Raw genomic sequence first — 16748 nt, 5'->3', positions numbered from 1 at the left:
AAAAAAAAAAAAAGCATAAAAAGAAAAAAATTCATCTATAAGAGCACATAGATACTCCTTTCACCCCTTTGTTTTTTAAAAATTAATTAATGGCTTGGTCGTGATTATAATTATTTTTATAATGCATTTTTCATTAGGAAAATTCAAAAAATATGAGTAGCAAAATGACAGCAATCTCTAACTGCAGTCATGTAATTTTTTTGTATATTTGTACATACTATATATACTTTTTAAAATTGTTTTGTTGTTTGGTTGCTTCTTGAGACAGGGTCTCATGGTACCCATGGCCTAGAACACGCTTTGTAGCCTAGGTGGACCTGGAATTCTGAGTAATCCTCCAGATTACTGGCGCCTGCGAGGCAAAAAGGGAACTTTAGGTTTCCGGGCAGAGTTGGAGTATCCACACCGAAGTTCCAGACGCTTGTAGAACTGACACCATCGGGCATGAAAGAAATGTCTTCTGTGCCTGTGCCGTGTGTGTCATCGAGTGAAAGGTGCAGGTTGCGATGGGTGTTCCGCAGGTCACATGACCTGCAGGAAGCTGTTCCCCTCTCACCCGGGTCCTCAGTGGTCTTCACACCGCCCCACCCCCATCCACACTCCAGGAGCTAACAGATTTTCAAGTCCTCAGATTTCTCACTTGGGCGAATGAATATACATCTCAGCAGGTATTGATGGCCACACATCTTATTCCCCTCCCCTCGCCCACCCCTTCCCTGCCTTCTGCCTGGGCATCAGGAGAGCTTGGCTGCAAGCTTGTGCAGTGAGACCACCCCACTTCCTCAGGGACCTACAAGAAGGGACTCTCGTTTCTGGCACTGGGACCCGAACTCTCTTGGGAGTCCCTGCCTAGGGAGGTTGTCTATGTGTCCTTTCCAGGTCTTAAGACACCCCTTTCATAAAATCCTAACCCCCAACAGTCCTTCTAAGTGTCTCTCTTGAGCCCTTCATCCGCGACCTTTCACAGGAGTGGTGAAGAAATGCTGGGGACCAGGACTTCAAGGGGTCTCCCAGAACTTAGCCTAGTGGTCCTGGGAGGCACAGCCCCAGAGAGTGGGGGGCTGCCAATGACTGTGAGACTGGCGGGGCCCTCTGGCCTTCCTAGGGGAGGACGACTCGGGACTTCATGCCTTTGGGGAATATGAGAGTTTTCTCTCTCTCTTTCCAGAGATCCTAGCCCGGGGACCTCTGGATGGCCCTGCCCCAACCCCTGGACAGGCACTTACTTGCCCTCAACCAAGTTGGCGCCGGCGGCTTCACGCGGGACCATGTGACGCTCCCAGAGCCCGCCCCCGCCCTCTCCGGGAAGGCCAGGCTTAAAGCCCAGCCGCTGGGCGGTGGGCCGCCAGGCCAGCATGTCCCCAAGGCTGAGCGCGTGCTGGGTGGCGCTGGGTCCGCTGCTGTGCAGCTGGGCGCTGGCGCTGCAGGGCGGGATGCTCTTCCCCCAGGAGAGCCCGTCTCGGGAGCTCAAGGCGCTGGACGGACTGTGGCGCTTCCGCGCGGACTTCTCCGACAACCGGCTGCAGGGATTCGAACAGCAGTGGTACCGGCAGCCGCTGCGGGAGGTGCGCGCTCCCGGGGGTGGGATGAGGGGGAACCCCAGGTCTGGAAGTTTCTGGAAGCCAGGGCATGGGTGGAGGGGTGCCTGTACCTGGAGATCCCCTTCCCTTGCGCGGGTCTAGAAGAGGTTAATATGGGTTTGCAGGCTGGGGTGGGGAGCGGCCGGAGCAGGAAGTGGGGGGACCTTGCATGCCCGAGAACCACTTGAACTCCAGGGCTTCTGCCAGGCGAGCGCTGCCCCAGGCAATGTTTTTTTTTTTTTTTTAACTTTCCATTTTATTTCAAAGTGCTGGGGGTTGAACCCAGGACCCTGTGCGTGCATGTCAGTACTGAGCCTTTTGTTTTTGTTTTGAAACGAAAACAAAATTCTGTAACCCAGGCTGGCCTGGATATCCCGGTGAACTTTTTTTTTTTTTGGTTTTTCGAGACAGGGTTTCTCTGTGTAGTTTTGGTGCCTGTCCTGGATCTCGCTCTGTAGACCAGGATGGCCTCGAACTCACAGAGATCCTCTTGCCTCTGCCTCCCCCCACCCCACCCCCACCCCCAGTGCTATCAGCCTGTCCCGGTGAACCTCTTGCTCCAGTTTTCCCGAGCTAGAGTGAATGTTTGTGCACATTGCCTCCTGCATGCTCAGTCACATCTAGCGAGCAGCAGAACCCTAGCAGTGTACAGAGGGGATGCTGCCCACCACAAAGATTTCGGCGTGGGAGTAGAGGAGGGGACCATGCGGGGTTCGGCTCAACCAAGAGAAGGGCCTTGGGGTTGTAAGATTCAGATAAAGGACATGACAGCTAGCGGAGGTCTCCATCTCCGCTCTCCCTTCCTAACTGGGTAGGGTTGGTGCAGTAGCAGGGTGAAGAAAACCTGTGTGCTCACAGCCTCCGCCTCGCCCGGATTCATTCATTCATTCATCCATCCATCCATTGTCCCTCACTTCCTCTTCCCCTCTTTCTCCCTTCTTTGTTTAACGTTTCTAACATTCATTTGTGTGTGCATGAGTGTGAGCACCCGTGTGCCACCCAGTGCACGTAGAGGTCAGAGGGCACCTTGCTGGTCTCTCCTCGGTCCCAGGGATCTAACTCGGGTCATCAGGTTTGGTGACTATGTAGTGCCTTAAACCCAGAGTCATCTCAGCAGCCGTGTGTGTGTGTGTGTGTGTGTGTGTGTGTGTGTGTGTGTGTGTGTGTGTGTGAGAGAGAGAGAGAGAGAGAGAGAGAGAGAGAGAGAGAGAGAGACAGACAGACAGACAGACAGACAGACAGACAGCTTCTCACTCGGGCCCACACTGGCCTCCACCCCGTAACAATCCTGCTCCCTTAACCTCACAGGTACCAGGGTTACAAGCTATGGGCCACCGCACCTGGTTTAGCCGCTCAGCTTTCAGCCGCACTGCCCAGCATTCAGCCCAAGAGGAAGTGAGGAGGAGACAGCGCCTCACATGTCTTCTCCGTTTCCTCAGTTCAGGGGCCCCTGGGCGCTGCTGTTGGCCTAACCCCTGTGGCAGTGGCCATCGGCCTCTTTGTCAGGCTCTGGTTCTTCCGTCTTAGGCGGGCTGGGCTGTGGCCCTTGGCTCACCCTTTCCATGGAAATCTGGATCCTGGTGCCATCTGTCCTGTGGAAGAATTGGGTTTCAACAGTCTTTTGTACAAACTGCCCATGCAGCCAGTGTTTACCGAGTCCCTCCTCTGTGTCCCTGTGCTTCTGTGAGGCGCTGGCGGGTGGGGTGCAGGCATGAAGCTCAGCCCCGATTCTTGTCCTTTGGATAGAGTCTCCTGTATCCCCAGATATGCTGTGGAGCAGAGGATTTAGCCAGGGTGTGACCTTGAACTCTGATCTTCCTGGCTGCACCTCCCAGGTGCTGGGCTTACTGGTGCACACCCCCATTGGTTTATGCCGTGCTGGAGTTGGAACCAGAGGTCCCATGCATGGTAGGCCAGCATGCTACCAGCCGAGCTACATCCCCAGCCCGTGACTCCAGCTCTTCTTTCCCCAGTCGGGCCCAACCTTGGACATGCCGGTCCCTTCCAGCTTCAATGACATCACCCAAGAGGCGCGGCTTCGGAACTTCATTGGCTGGGTGTGGTATGAACGGGAGGCGATCCTGCCACAGCGATGGACCCAAGACCCCGAGATGAGAGTGGTGTTGAGGATCAACAGTGCCCATTACTATGCTGTTGTGGTCAGTGTAGGGAGTGGCTGGCCCGGGGGAAAGCAGTCTGGGCTGTTGAGAAGGGGTCTGTGCCATGGGTCAGAGAAAGGGTCGCTTCATGGGCTCCATTAGAACACCATTCTTCCATCAGGCTTATGGCAGGACCCGCTTCTGGAAGGGGGTTCCCTTTGACCCGTTGCCCTCCGCTCATATTTCCTGTGTCTGCAGTGGGTGAATGGGATTCACGTGATGGAGCATGAAGGGGGTCACCTCCCCTTTGAAGCTGACATCAGCAAGCTGGTCCAGACTGGGCCGCTGACCACCTGCCGGATCACGATCGCCATCAACAACACACTGACGCCTCATACCCTGCCACCAGGGTCCATCATCTACAAGGCCGATACCTCCATGTGAGCAGCATCCTTCCTCTTCCCTTCCCCTGTCCAGCGAATTTCCGCACAGGCAGAGTGACTTTAGCCCCGGATCTGGGGAGACCAGGGGACACATGCTAGTTACACCTCAGAGGAGGCAGAGGGCCGGGCAGACGGCTCAGTGGGTAAAATGTGTAAGCATGAAGTCATGAATTTGAAGTCCAGGCTCCCATGTAAGGATGGATGCGATAGGCTGGATCTGAAATCCCAGTGTTCTTGAGTGCTACTGTGTCGAGATAAGAGGTGGAGACGGGATTCCTGGAAGTTCTCACGCCAGCTAGAACAAGGGACCCTGTCTGGAGGTAGAAGACAGGAACCAGTACCCAAGGTTGTCCTATGATCTCCACATGTGCACTGTGGTGTACACACACACACACACACACACACACACACACACACACACACACACTCATGCACGCACAATTTAAAAAAAAAAAGACACAGGAACAATCGACCCTCGTTTTTCCTAGGTATCCCAAGGGTTACTTTGTCCAGGACACAAGCTTTGACTTCTTCAACTATGCGGGACTGCATCGGTCCGTGGTCCTCTACACCACCCCCACCACCTACATCGACGATATCACTGTGACCACTGGTGTGGAGCAAGACATCGGTGAGGGCTCCTGGCGGGAGGTTCTGTGCTAGGCTGGGCCCAGTTTAATCTCAGTTCCCAAGAGGAAATAATCCCGAAGGCAAAAGGCTTCGGGCACCTTGTAACTGTCACCTGCTTGATCACCCTCAGAAGACAAGACCCAGACTGCCGGAGCCAACAAGGGCTTCAGAACTCACCCATCTGGTGGACCTCACTTTTCGAGGAAGTGGGAAGTGGGATCTTGGCTAAAGTGACATAGCTCAAGATATTGAGTCACATGGCTCTTCCCCTATTGTCCCACCCCCAATCTCTCCTCCCTGAACAATAAGCTGAAAAAAAAAAAAATCAAGCAGCTGTTTGCTAGGGTCTTGGAGCCTGAGAGGACTTCCGAGGGAGTGCTATGATAAAGTCCTCTGTCTGTTTCTGTCCCCATCTCTCGGTTTCCCACAGGGCTGGTGAATTACTGGATTTCCGTCCACGGCAATGATCATTTTGAGCTAGAAGTGCGTCTTTTGGATGAGGATGGCAAAGTCGTGGCCCAGGAAACAGGGCACCTGGGTCAACTTAAGGTGCCCGGGGCCAACCTCTGGTGGCCTTACCTGATGCATGAGCATCCAGCCTACCTGTACTCCTTGGAGGTAATGGGGAACTTGAGCTGGTGCCAAGGAAGGTCCTTTGCTGCCACCTGGTGACTGTAGTCTCAGCAGGCATTCCAGGACAGGTGGCTTGGCGGGCACTGTCCTAGATTCCGGCTTTTCTGTCCCTTGGTGGAAAAGTCCTGAGCGTATGTTCTTCCTAAAGACAGAGACTGTAATTTTGGCATCTCCGCTGAAGCCTTATGAGATACACAGGTCCTTTTTAGTCAGGCCCAGGGGTATTGGGATAATAGGATCAAATAAGTATAGAAGTTGATGTCAGCCTGGTCTACCTACTGAATTGCAGGACAACCAGAGCTACAAAAAACAAACAAAAACAAAACAAAAAACAAAAACCCAGCTAGCGAGGCATGGAGGTGCACACCTGCAATCTTAGCACTTGGGAGGTCTAGGCAGGAGAATCAGGAGTTCAAGGCCACCCTTAGCTACAAGTGAGTTTGAGGCCAGCCTAGGATACATGAGATCTGACTTAAAAAGAAAAGCTGGGCGGCGGTGGTGCACCTCAGCACTCAGAAGGCAGAGGCAGGTGGACCTCTGAGTTTGAGGCCAGCCTGGTCTACAGAGCAAGTTTCAGGACAGCCAGGGCTACACAGAGAAACCCTGTCTTGGGGGAAAAAAAAAAAAAAAAAAAAAAAAAGCTCCTTCCTGTTGGGTGACTGGTGACATGGGCGGGGCTCAGTCTACCTGGGTGCTCTTTCCTGGCATATTGGTCTCCTAGGTGAGGATGACAACAGCTGGGCCCGTGTCCGACTTCTACACCCTCCCTGTTGGGATTCGAACAGTGGCTGTCACCGAGAGCAAGTTCCTCATAAACGGGAAGCCTTTCTATTTCCACGGCGTGAACAAGCACGAGGACTCGGATGTGAGCTGTGGCCGTGGTATCCCCAGGGGTAGGGGGAGGATGTTGGGACTCACTGGTCTCTCCTTCCCCTTCCTGGGTGCTCTGAAGAGGCCATCGTGGGCTGGGGTTTGTGAGTCAAGCCTAGGTGGGGAGGGGGGGAGGGGGTGGCTCTGTAGGGGCTGGGGCTTCAGAAGAAAGTGAGTGTTCTCCAGCGACAAGGGCAGAGGCCACACAGCCCAGCTGTCCCCTAGATCCGAGGGAAGGGCTTCGACTGGCCACTGCTGATGAAGGATTTCAACCTGCTCTACTGGCTTGGTGCCAACTCCTTCCGTACCAGCCACTACCCCTACTCGGAGGAGGTGCTGCAGCTCTGCGATCGCTACGGAATTGTGGTCATCGATGAGTGCCCTGGTGTGGGCATCGTACTGCCGTGAGTGCCCTCGCCGCCCGCACTGCCCAACTTGCCCAGCTCTTCTCGGAACCTTTGGTGACCCTTTCCTTCCTGGCTCCGCAGCCAGAGTTTTGGCAACGAGTCTCTCCGGCACCACCTCGAGGTGATGGAGGAGCTGGTGCGTAGGGACAAAAATCACCCAGCGGTTGTGATGTGGTCTGTGGCCAATGAGCCGTCTTCTGCTCTGAAACCTGCTGGTTATTACTTCAAGTGAGTACTACCCTTCCTCCCCTGGGCTGAGTCAGACCTGTGGCCTTTAGCCCTTTGGCCTGCCTCAACCTCTGTAGGCAGCCAGGAGTGTGGAGGTCAGCCTCGAGGGGGTGGACGTACGATCTGAATGCCACTGTTCCCTCCTGGTCCATCACTTCTGGGAACCCAAATCAGCCCACTCAAATGGTGGTTTTTCCACCCATTGAGATCCTTCTAGTCATACCTGAAAGGAAATCCAGAGTTCCCTTTGATACATAGAACTTCAGATTTTTATATCACATTATCTGTCTATCTATCTATCTATCTATCTATCTATCTATCTATCTATCTATCTATTTTGAGGCAGGGTCATCCATCCATCCATCCTAAGGCAGAGTCTTGCTATGTATCCCTGGCCGGCATCAAACTGGCACTGATCCTCTTGACCCTGCCTTCTGAGTGCTGGGATTATAGGCATGATCCACCAAGCCTGACAATTTTTTGGTTTTAGATTTCTTTTTAATTGGTTTATTTCTGTGTGTGCTGTGGCATACACATGGAGGTCAGAGGACAGCTTGTAGGAATTGGTTCTCTCTTTCCACCCTGGAAGTCCCAGGGCTCGAACTCGAGTCACTGGGCTTGGCAATAGGTACTTTTAACCACGGAGTCATTCTCCAGACGCTTTTCTGATTTTTTTTTTTTTTTTTTTTTTAAAACAAGGTCCCAAATAGTGTAGGCCAACCTCAGATTTGTTATGTAGCCAATCCTTCTGTCTCTACTTCCTTCTTGGGGCAAGGATTACAGGTGTGCTCCATCACACCTGGCATTCATTCACTCATTCATATGTTCTAGACAGAAACATATGTGAAAACCCTAGAAAACCACTTTGTGATGTTTTGGGTTCATCTTTATAAAGCCAGTTTACACAGGCATGTGAATATAAATGGGATTTTAAATTGTTTTGTGTGTCTGGGTATTTTGCCTGCATGTGTGTGTATTTGCTGCCTTCAGAGGCCAGAAGGCATCAGATCCCCAATAATAACTGGAGTTACAGCTGGTGTAAGCCACCATATGGGTACTGGGAATTGAACTCCAGTCCTCTGGAAGACAGCAACCACTGGGCTCGCTCTCCAGCACCATAAAAGGGGATTTTTTTTTTTTTTTAATGACACCGAAAGATGTTAAATGTACTTTCCAGTGTTGGGGATCCAATCCTGGGCCTTATCTATGCATGCTAGGCAAGTGCTCTACCACTGAGCTCTATCTCCAGGCCCATTCCTTTATCTGTCATGAGACTGTCACTTAGTCTTTAGGGTGAATTATACTGCTCATCACAGAGAGGTAATGGTACCTTCTGACGCTACATCCCAGCTCCACATAGTAGTTTGAGCTCCTCTGAGTATGTAGAAGCCGGGCCAGACAACTCTAGACACTCAAAGCTCTTTAGAGCTCATGGTGTACAGGGGGCTTTGGGACCAGGACTGGGTGGATAGGACTTTTGTCTTGAAGGGGAAGCATGTAGCTTTCTGAGGCTCCCAGACTTTTTCAGGAGGTGACGAGGGAGATGCATGTGTTAGGGGGCAGCATGGATGAGGCCAAGACTGGCTAGGGTGGAGTAGCCCAGACTGGCTTTGCTGGTTTGGAGTCTGTCCAAGGGGCAACACACAGCCTTCATACAAGAAGAGTGATGCTCAAGAAGATGTAGGGGTAGCTCAGCTGTTAAGAGCACTGGCTGCTCTTCTGGAGGTCCTGAGTTCAATTCCCAGCAACCACATGGTGGCTCACAACCATCCGTAATGAGATCTGGTGCCCTCTTCTGGCATGCAGACAGAACACTGTATACATAATAAATGAATAAACCTTTTAAAAAAATTGCTTTAAAAAAAAAAGATGTAAAAGAAAAAAGTCTTCAATGGTGAATGATAGTGATCTGTGCTGTGGAGGTCAGGAATAGGTCCCAGGTAACAAAATCTAGGCCCAAAACTAGTCTTTCCGTTCAGTTCTCTCCTCTCCATTCCTCATGAGTCAATGGAATTAACTCATCACGACAGTCATTACTTAAATTTAAATCATGCCCGCCCCCCTCCCCCCAGCCGCCTCCCAGGGTGCTACACTCCCCTTCATTTCTGCCGCCTCTTGGCATTTCAGTTTGTACTCACCTCTGCTCTCGTGGCTCCGGGCAGCCGTGGCCTTAGCTGGGAGCCGCCACCACTGATGGGGGAGCTGGGAAGGAAAGGGAGAGAGAGGTGTCTGAGAGTCCCTCCCCACCTGACAGCCTGCCTCCCTTCTGCCTTCCACGGACAGGACGCTGATCTCCCACACCAAAGCCCTGGACCCCACCCGTCCCGTGACCTTTGTGACCAACACCAAATACGATGCAGACCTGGGGGTGAGCCTGGGGGCCGGGTGGTCCCTACACTGCCTCTGCTCGCCTGTGCTTGGCCTTTAGTCTTGTGTTTGCTCACATGAACCAGCAGTGGCCAGTCCGGGGCCATTTTCACGAGTGGTTAAAATGACTAACTTCCTGCTTATCCCCTAGGCAGTGTGGCTTCTAACCCCAAGAAGGCTGGGCTATAGTCAGGACAATGTACCTGTTTCATTGTAGACTTGGGCTTTTCTAAAGATGATTTTTATTAGCATCATTCATATTATATATATATATATATAATATATATAAAATAGCTTTATGTTACTATATTTTCCTATGTATAGTGTATTTTGATCATAGTCATACCCATTTCCCTCCTTGCCCATCTCACACTCCCGCTTTTCCCAACAAGTCTCCCTTCGACTTTCATGGTTTTTATCTGCTTGTTTGTTTTTAGACAGGATCCCACTAATGTAGCCTGTAGCCCAAGCTGGCCTAGAACTCAAAAATCCTCCTGAGCCCTAGGATTACAGGTGTGAGCCATCATGCTGGACAGACTCAGCCTCTCCGCCCCCCCCCCTTTTTTTTTTTGTAAATTGTATGCCTTCAGTACATATCAGCAGGCAGGCATGGTACTGGAGCAGTAGCTGAGAGCTCACATCTTGAGACACAACCACATCTGCATTCTGTTCTGACCTTGAGGAGGCCCTCAGTGTGAGAGGCAAACTCAGTTGGCTACTCTTGTCCCGGGCCCAGTATGTGGACTGATCTGTGTGAACAGCTACTTCTCTTAGTATCATGACTATGGGCATTTGGAGGTGATTCAGCTACTTGGAATGAAATTTAAAAATCCACCCCCAATGACACACCTCCCCCGCAAGGCCATACCCCCTTATCCTTCCCAAACTGTTCCACCAACTGTAGACCAAGAATTCCGACATATGAGCCTATGGAAGCTATTCTTATTCAAACCACCACAGTATGAGCTCCTAGCCAGAGCCATCTCTTCAGCATATATCTCCCCCTCTTGTATTTTGAGACAGGGTCTTGTTAAGACAGTCCTCATTTATAAGAAAGCCTCATCAAGGGACTGGAGAGATGGTTTATTGGTTAAGAGCACTTGTTGCTCTTACAGAGGACCAGAGTTAGGTTCCCGGTATCCACATGGTGGTGGCTCATAACCATCTTGTTCCAGGGGATCTGATACCTCCTGATGCATATACAAATATAGAGGAAAAACACTCATTTATAAATTAAATACCTAAAAATAATTAACAACAAAAGTCTTCTTAGCCCTGGCTTCTCTATATCTCTAGAGCCCACCTTTAAAAAAAAAACAAAAAAACGGAGTTTGCACTGAGGCCCAGGGAGGCCCAGGTACGGGCCATTCCAATGCTTGCCCTATCTTCTGTGAGGACAGGGAAGGCTTTGCTGGGTGCCCCATGCCTAGCCTCTTTACCTGGAGTGTGCTTTATGAAGTGACACTACGTGACCCTTCACAGCTTCCTGCAGCTTGCACCTTCCCGCCACCACAGCCTGGAGAGGGTCTGGGGTCCCTTGGGAAAGACCTCATCATTCCAAGGGCAGCTTTGGAGCCGAGCAGTGTGGCTAGAAAGAGACATGCCTGTGTGATACTGGAGGCTAGCCAGCTAGACGCAGAACTCTTTCCTGTTGGTTAGACGCATTCCTACCCCTGCTCCGTGGACACCTCATCACTGCCTAGGAAGAAATCTAGCCAGTCCATCACTCACAGCAATTGTGCCTTCCCAGTTGTGGATCAGAGGAGACCCTGTGAGGGGCTGGTGACGTGGCTCAGTGGTATAGCCTATGCTTAGCACATACAAGCCCTTGGGTTGCATTCCTAGCACCTCCCCTCACCAAAAAATGAGCAGGAAGTGTAGCTTAATAATAAGAGTGTTTGCCTCAAATTCCTGAAACCCTGGACTTGATCCCCAGCAAGGCAGAAAACTAGGTATAAGTATACCTGCGATCCCAGCACTTGGGAGGTGAAGGCAGGAGGATCATCAGTTCAAGGTCAGTCTTGGCTACATTGGGAGCTTGAAGCCAGCTTGGGCTATGTAAGTCTGTCTCAAAAACTGAACTGTGGAGAGAAAAAACATCCGCTCTTCAGGTTGGGTCCTATCTCCAGGCAAGGCCACAGGAGACCAGTGACAGGAATAGAAAGGAGTGAAGTCCAACAAGGTCAGGAACTGATGGCAGCCTACTTTGCTTCCAGCCATGACCCAGTTGGGAGCCTCTGCCTAGCGTTACAGACTAGTCCCACTTGGGTCTGTTCTTGGCTTTCTTTCCCTACATGTTGGGTGGGGTAGTCTACGTCATCTGCCTTCTCTTCTGACCTTGAAGAAGAGGCCCTCAGTGTCGGGGGTAAACTCACTTTACCGCTCTTGTCTTAGGCCCCCTACGTGGACGTGATCTGTGTGAACAGCTACTTCTCCTGGTACCATGACTATGGGCATCTGGAGGTCATTCAGCCGCAGCTCAAGAGCCAGTTTGAGAACTGGTATAAGACTCACCAGAAGCCAATTATCCAGAGTGAATATGGAGCAGACACAATCACGGGGCTTCACGAGGTACACAGTGTAGAATGTTTTATCGTCACTTACCACAGTGGTGACATTACTTGTCTCTCTGGGCTTTCCCTGCCCTCAGCTGGACCACCAGTGAACCCAGCCTTAGCTCTCAGGCACCTGCCCAACCCTACACACACTGTGGCCCCTGCACACAGGCCTCTGCTCGGCTTGTGTGGGTCCCAAAGGCAGCCCCACTTTTGTTGTCCCATCCCCCCATCTCCCCCAACCTGCTATCCACATTGTTTTTTGTTTTTCCAAAGAAGATCTTTGATGCCCAGGCTGTCCTCATACTCACAGTCTCCCTTAGCCTCTTGAGTGCTGGGATGACAGGTGTGTGCCTCTACACCTGGCCCCCTTTTTTTTTTTTACGCTTTTTAAGAAAGGATTTCTCTGTGTAGATTTGGTTGTCCTGGAACTCACTCTGTAGACTAGGCAGCCACCCTCAAACTCACAGAGATCTACTTGTCTCTGCCTCTCAAGTGTTGGGGTTAAAGGCTTTTTAAAATTCTCAGCCTCTGGGCTGGAGAGATGGCTTAGTAGTTAAAAGCATGCATTTGCTGCCCTTCCAGAGGACCTGTTTGGTTCCCAGCACCCACATCAGTAGTTTACAAGTGCCTGTAACTCCAGTTCCAGAGGATATGATAGCCTCTTTAGGCCTCCACACGAACCTGCGTGCCCGTACTAAACAGACACAATTCAAAAAATGAACAATTCTTTTCTAAAAGGTAATTTTCAGACCGGGCAGTGGTGACACATGCCTTTAATCCCACCGTTCAGAAGGCAGAGGCAGGTGGATCACTATGAGTTCGAGGCCAGCCTGGTCTACCGAGTGAGTTCCAGGACAGAGAAACCCTGTCTCGAAAAACCAAAAAACAAACAAACAAACAAAAAAAGTAACTTTCAGCCTGGGAAAGGTAACTCAGCTGGCACAGTGCTTGTCCAGCACGCATAAAGCTCCACATGCTATCCCTGCACCAGACAGAGCAGGTGTAGCAATGCATGCCTGTAATACTTGCACTGGGAAGCAAGGGCCAAAGAATCTGAAGTTCAGGGTCATCCTTGCCTACATAAGGAGTGTGAGGCTAGTTTAGGATACAGAAAACCCTGTCTCAAACAACTAAAAATTCTCCTGTCGAGACCGGTGTTGATAGCAACTAGCCATGTAACAGCTACTGAGATTGAGATGTGGGTAGTAGACTCCGTTGGTTTGGTGTTATCCTAATTTAAATGGCCACACATGGCTGGAGCTGCTGTATTAGTGTGGGTCTGTTTCCATTAAAGTCATGGTGGGCAAGGTGGCCCAAGTCTGTTCCACCACTTGAGTGAAGGCAGAACGAGTTCAAGGCTAGCCTCAGCTATATATTGAGTTGCAGGCCAGCCTGGGCTACATGAGATGACTCAGATAAAGTGCTTACTACACAAGTGTGATGACCAGAGTTCAAATCCAAGGAACCCACATAATGCCAGGTGTGGTGGCACACATCTGTAATCCTAGTTCTCCTACTGCAAGCCAGGACTCAGAAGCAGGACCCTGCTATCAGGCCAGCTACTGGTGTATACGGTGGGGAACAAGAGACCTTGTCTCAAACAAGGTGGAAGGCAAGGATGACAAGCTGTCCTCTGAACTCTACATGCATGCACCCATGCACATACACATACATATACCTACATCATACACAAGATTTAAAAAAAATTTTTTTGATGATTCCTCCTTATTTTTTTTATGTGCATTGGTGTTTTTGCTTGCATGTATGTCTGTGTGAGGATATCAGGTCCTCTGAAACTGGAGTCACAGACAGTTGGGAGCTCCCATGTGGGTGCTGGGAATTGAACCAGGATCCTCTGAAAGAGCAGCCAGTGCTCTTAACCTCTGAGCCATCTCTCCAGCTCCATATACAAGATTTAAAAAAAAAAATTTTTTTTAATTATGCGCATGTCTGTGTGTCAGGGTACCCACGGAGGCCAGAGGTGTCAGAGTCCCCTGGAGCTGGAGTCACAGGTGATTGTCAGCCACCTGATACAGGACTGAACTTGGGTCCTCTGCAGTAACAGCACACTCTTAACCACCATGCCATCTCTCTAGCCCCTTATACATATACTTTAAAATAACAACAACAAAGGTCAGTTTCACATGAAGGAGTTGCTAAGGCAGGGTGACTAGTAGTCTAGGCCCCAGCCAGGCTGTGTGGTAAGGCCCTACCTTGAAAACAAAAACAAAATCCACAACAAATTTTTTAGAGTTGAGGTAAACATATTTTTTACTTCCTAAGTCCTTTGGCTTAAAGAACAGCTAGAGATGGGGATGGTGGAGGTGGCTTCAGCAGGGAAAGTGCTTGTTCTGTAAGGAGCAAAATTCAGATCCCCACCACCCAGGCTGGGGTGGCAGGCTTCCTGGAATCCTGGTACTCCAGTGGTAGAGATGAGATTCCCAGAGCAAGATGCCTAACCAGACTACCTGGAATGCAAGAGACCCTGACTCGATTATCTAAGGTAAAATACAATGAAGGATCACCTGTCTCCCAACACATGCCAAATTGGAGAGAATGCATACACACTGCTCAGTTAACCTGAGCAGTCAGGGTGGTAACAGCCCAGATGTTTGGGAAGCTGAGGCAGGGTAGCAAGCTCAAGGCCAGCCTGAGCAGTTTAGAGAGACTCTGTCTCAAAATTGGATTGTTTTGTTTTTGTGAGTCAATGTTTCTCTGTGTAGCCTTGGCTGTCCTGAAACTCGATCTGTAGACCAGGCTGGCCTTGAACTCAGAGATCCACTAAACTCTGCCTCCCGAGTGCTGGGATTAAAGGCATGCATCATGGTCATCCGGCTGGATCTCTTATTTTTATCTAACACTTCAGTCCCAACTCTGACATTCCCTTTGCCTTGAATCCTAGGACCCACCTCTTATGTTCAGTGAGGAGTACCAGAAAGCTCTCCTGGAGAATTATCATTCGGTTTTCGATCAGAAACGAAAGGAATATGTGATTGGAGAACTCATCTGGAATTTTGCTGACTTTATGACCAGCCAGAGTGAGTGTCTGTTAGGCGTATGGATTTTTCTCAGGTTGGCTTTTCCAGTTCTGGGCTTTTGTAAGAATACGAAACGGGGCTAGGGAGATGGCTTAGGTAATATTTGCTTTGGTCTATTTTACAACAGTTAAAATTGGGTCAGTTCACACCCTCAACTTTTGATAGGGTCTCACTATGCAACTCTGGCTGGCCTGTAGACCAGGCTGACCTAGCACTCACAGTGATCCAGACTGCCTCTGCCTCCTGGGTGCTTGGATTAAAGGTGTGCTCCTCCATAGTATTTTAAACTTTACTACATTTTTATTGTGTGGGAGAGTGGGGTGTGTGTGCATGCCATAACACATAGGTAAAGGGTAGACAGCTTTGGGAAGTCTGCTTGTTCCTTCCACTGTGAGGGTGCCTGTGATTGAACTTGGGGTGATTTGGTTTAACGGCAAGTTCCTTTCCTTTGTGAGCCATCTTATCAGCCCCCCTTGTTTGTTTTTTTAAAGCACCACTGAGAGTAGTGGGGAACAAAAAAGGGATCTTCACTCGTCAGAGACGCCCCAAAAGTGCGGCATTTATTTTGCGAGAGAGATACTGGAGGATTGCCAACGAAACCAGGCAGCATCACCATTCAGTGCCAAGAACCCAGTGTTTGGGAAGCAGACCATTCACATTCTAAAGCTAGAACTACCTCACTGCAGACGCGACCTCTGATGAAATGAAAGACGTTCTCAACAGAGCAGGTGTCCCCCAGACAGTTCCTGGCACCAGAGTTTTTTGACTTTGGATTTTGTGATCTGCTAGAAGGGGACACTAAAAGTGACAATAAAGTTTTTCTTGTATGGGAATAATGACTTGCTATCAATATCTGAGCTTAAGCTCAGTAACATGTCGTGCTGAGAAGTGTTTGAGGTCATTTCTGCCTCCTCAGTTTTTGGCCTAGCTTTGTGCACTCTTGAAAACCTGTGTGTGGACACTCACACTTCCTTAAGGGATACAGGTGAAGGGCTGGAGAAATGGCTCCGAGGTTAAGAGCACTGACTGCTCTTCTAGAGATTCCAAGTTCAAGTCCCAGTACCGACTTGACCAACTGCCATCAGAATCACCATTTCCTAGGTGATACCAATGCCCTCATTTGGCCTCTGCAGGCACCACATGCACGTGGTGTACAGACAGACAGACACACGTGGGGAAAATAGCCATACATGTAAAATAATAAAAATTCAAATTGTTTTATTTATTTATTATTAGTTTTTCGAGACAGGGTTTCTCTGTGCAGCCCTGGCTGTCCTGGAACTCACTCTGTAGACCAGGCTGGCCTCAGACTCAATAGAGATCCTCCTGCCTCTACCTCCTGAGTGCTAGGATCAAAGGTGTACGCTACCACCCACCCAGCTAATTTTGTTTTAAAGTGCTACAGGCGACAGACTGCTCACTGCCCCAAGAGACCCACGCTTGGGCATCAAAACTGGCTAATCTTGACCCAGTAAGAGTCAAAAGACTCAGGTGGGCGGTGGTAGCATAGCACGCCCGTAATCCCAGCACTCGGGAGGCAGAGGCAGGAGGATCTCTGTGAGTTCGAAGCCAGCCTGGTCTACAAAGAGAGTCCAGGACAGTCAAGGCTGTCTGGAAAAACAAAACAAAACAAAAAGAGTGAAAGATTCACTCATTAAACCCCACAGAGGAGCTGGGTGTAGTGGCACATGGCACATGACTTTAATCCCGTACTCAGGAGGCAGAGCTGTCTCAAAACAAACCCCCTACAGATTAGCCACAGACCCATGGGGATTCACATACATAGAGAAGTCCTATATAGTACAGCGGCTGACAGACCACTTTCCATGGTTGAGATGACAAGTTAAGGTTCAAATACCGAGTCTCTGAATTGTGAACTCCCAACTCCAGCCTAG

At 50.1% G+C, this 16748-nt stretch overlaps 1 protein-coding gene across 1 annotated transcript; it reads left to right on the top strand.

The window, feature by feature from the left end:
* The first annotated feature begins 1278 nt into the window (after positions 1-1278).
* Gusb (glucuronidase beta) lies at positions 1279-16074 on the top strand. The gene is made up of 12 exons (XM_052755563.1): positions 1279-1565; positions 3554-3739; positions 3938-4119; positions 4611-4753; positions 5183-5370; positions 6107-6250; positions 6481-6659; positions 6744-6890; positions 9174-9258; positions 11652-11828; positions 14718-14853; positions 15345-16074. The coding sequence occupies exons 1-12, from the start codon at positions 1356-1358 to the stop codon at positions 15515-15517; spliced, it is 1950 nt and encodes a 649-aa protein (XP_052611523.1). The 5' UTR covers positions 1279-1355; the 3' UTR covers positions 15518-16074.
* Positions 16075-16748: the final 674 nt, after the last annotated feature.

Source organism: Peromyscus californicus, unplaced genomic scaffold, assembly GCF_007827085.1.
Source record: "Peromyscus californicus insignis strain IS unplaced genomic scaffold, ASM782708v3 Scaffold_2__1_contigs__length_46816999, whole genome shotgun sequence".
In the NCBI taxonomy this organism is placed as follows: domain Eukaryota; kingdom Metazoa; phylum Chordata; class Mammalia; order Rodentia; family Cricetidae; genus Peromyscus; species Peromyscus californicus.
This window is presented reverse-complemented; position numbering and strand designations above follow the sequence as displayed.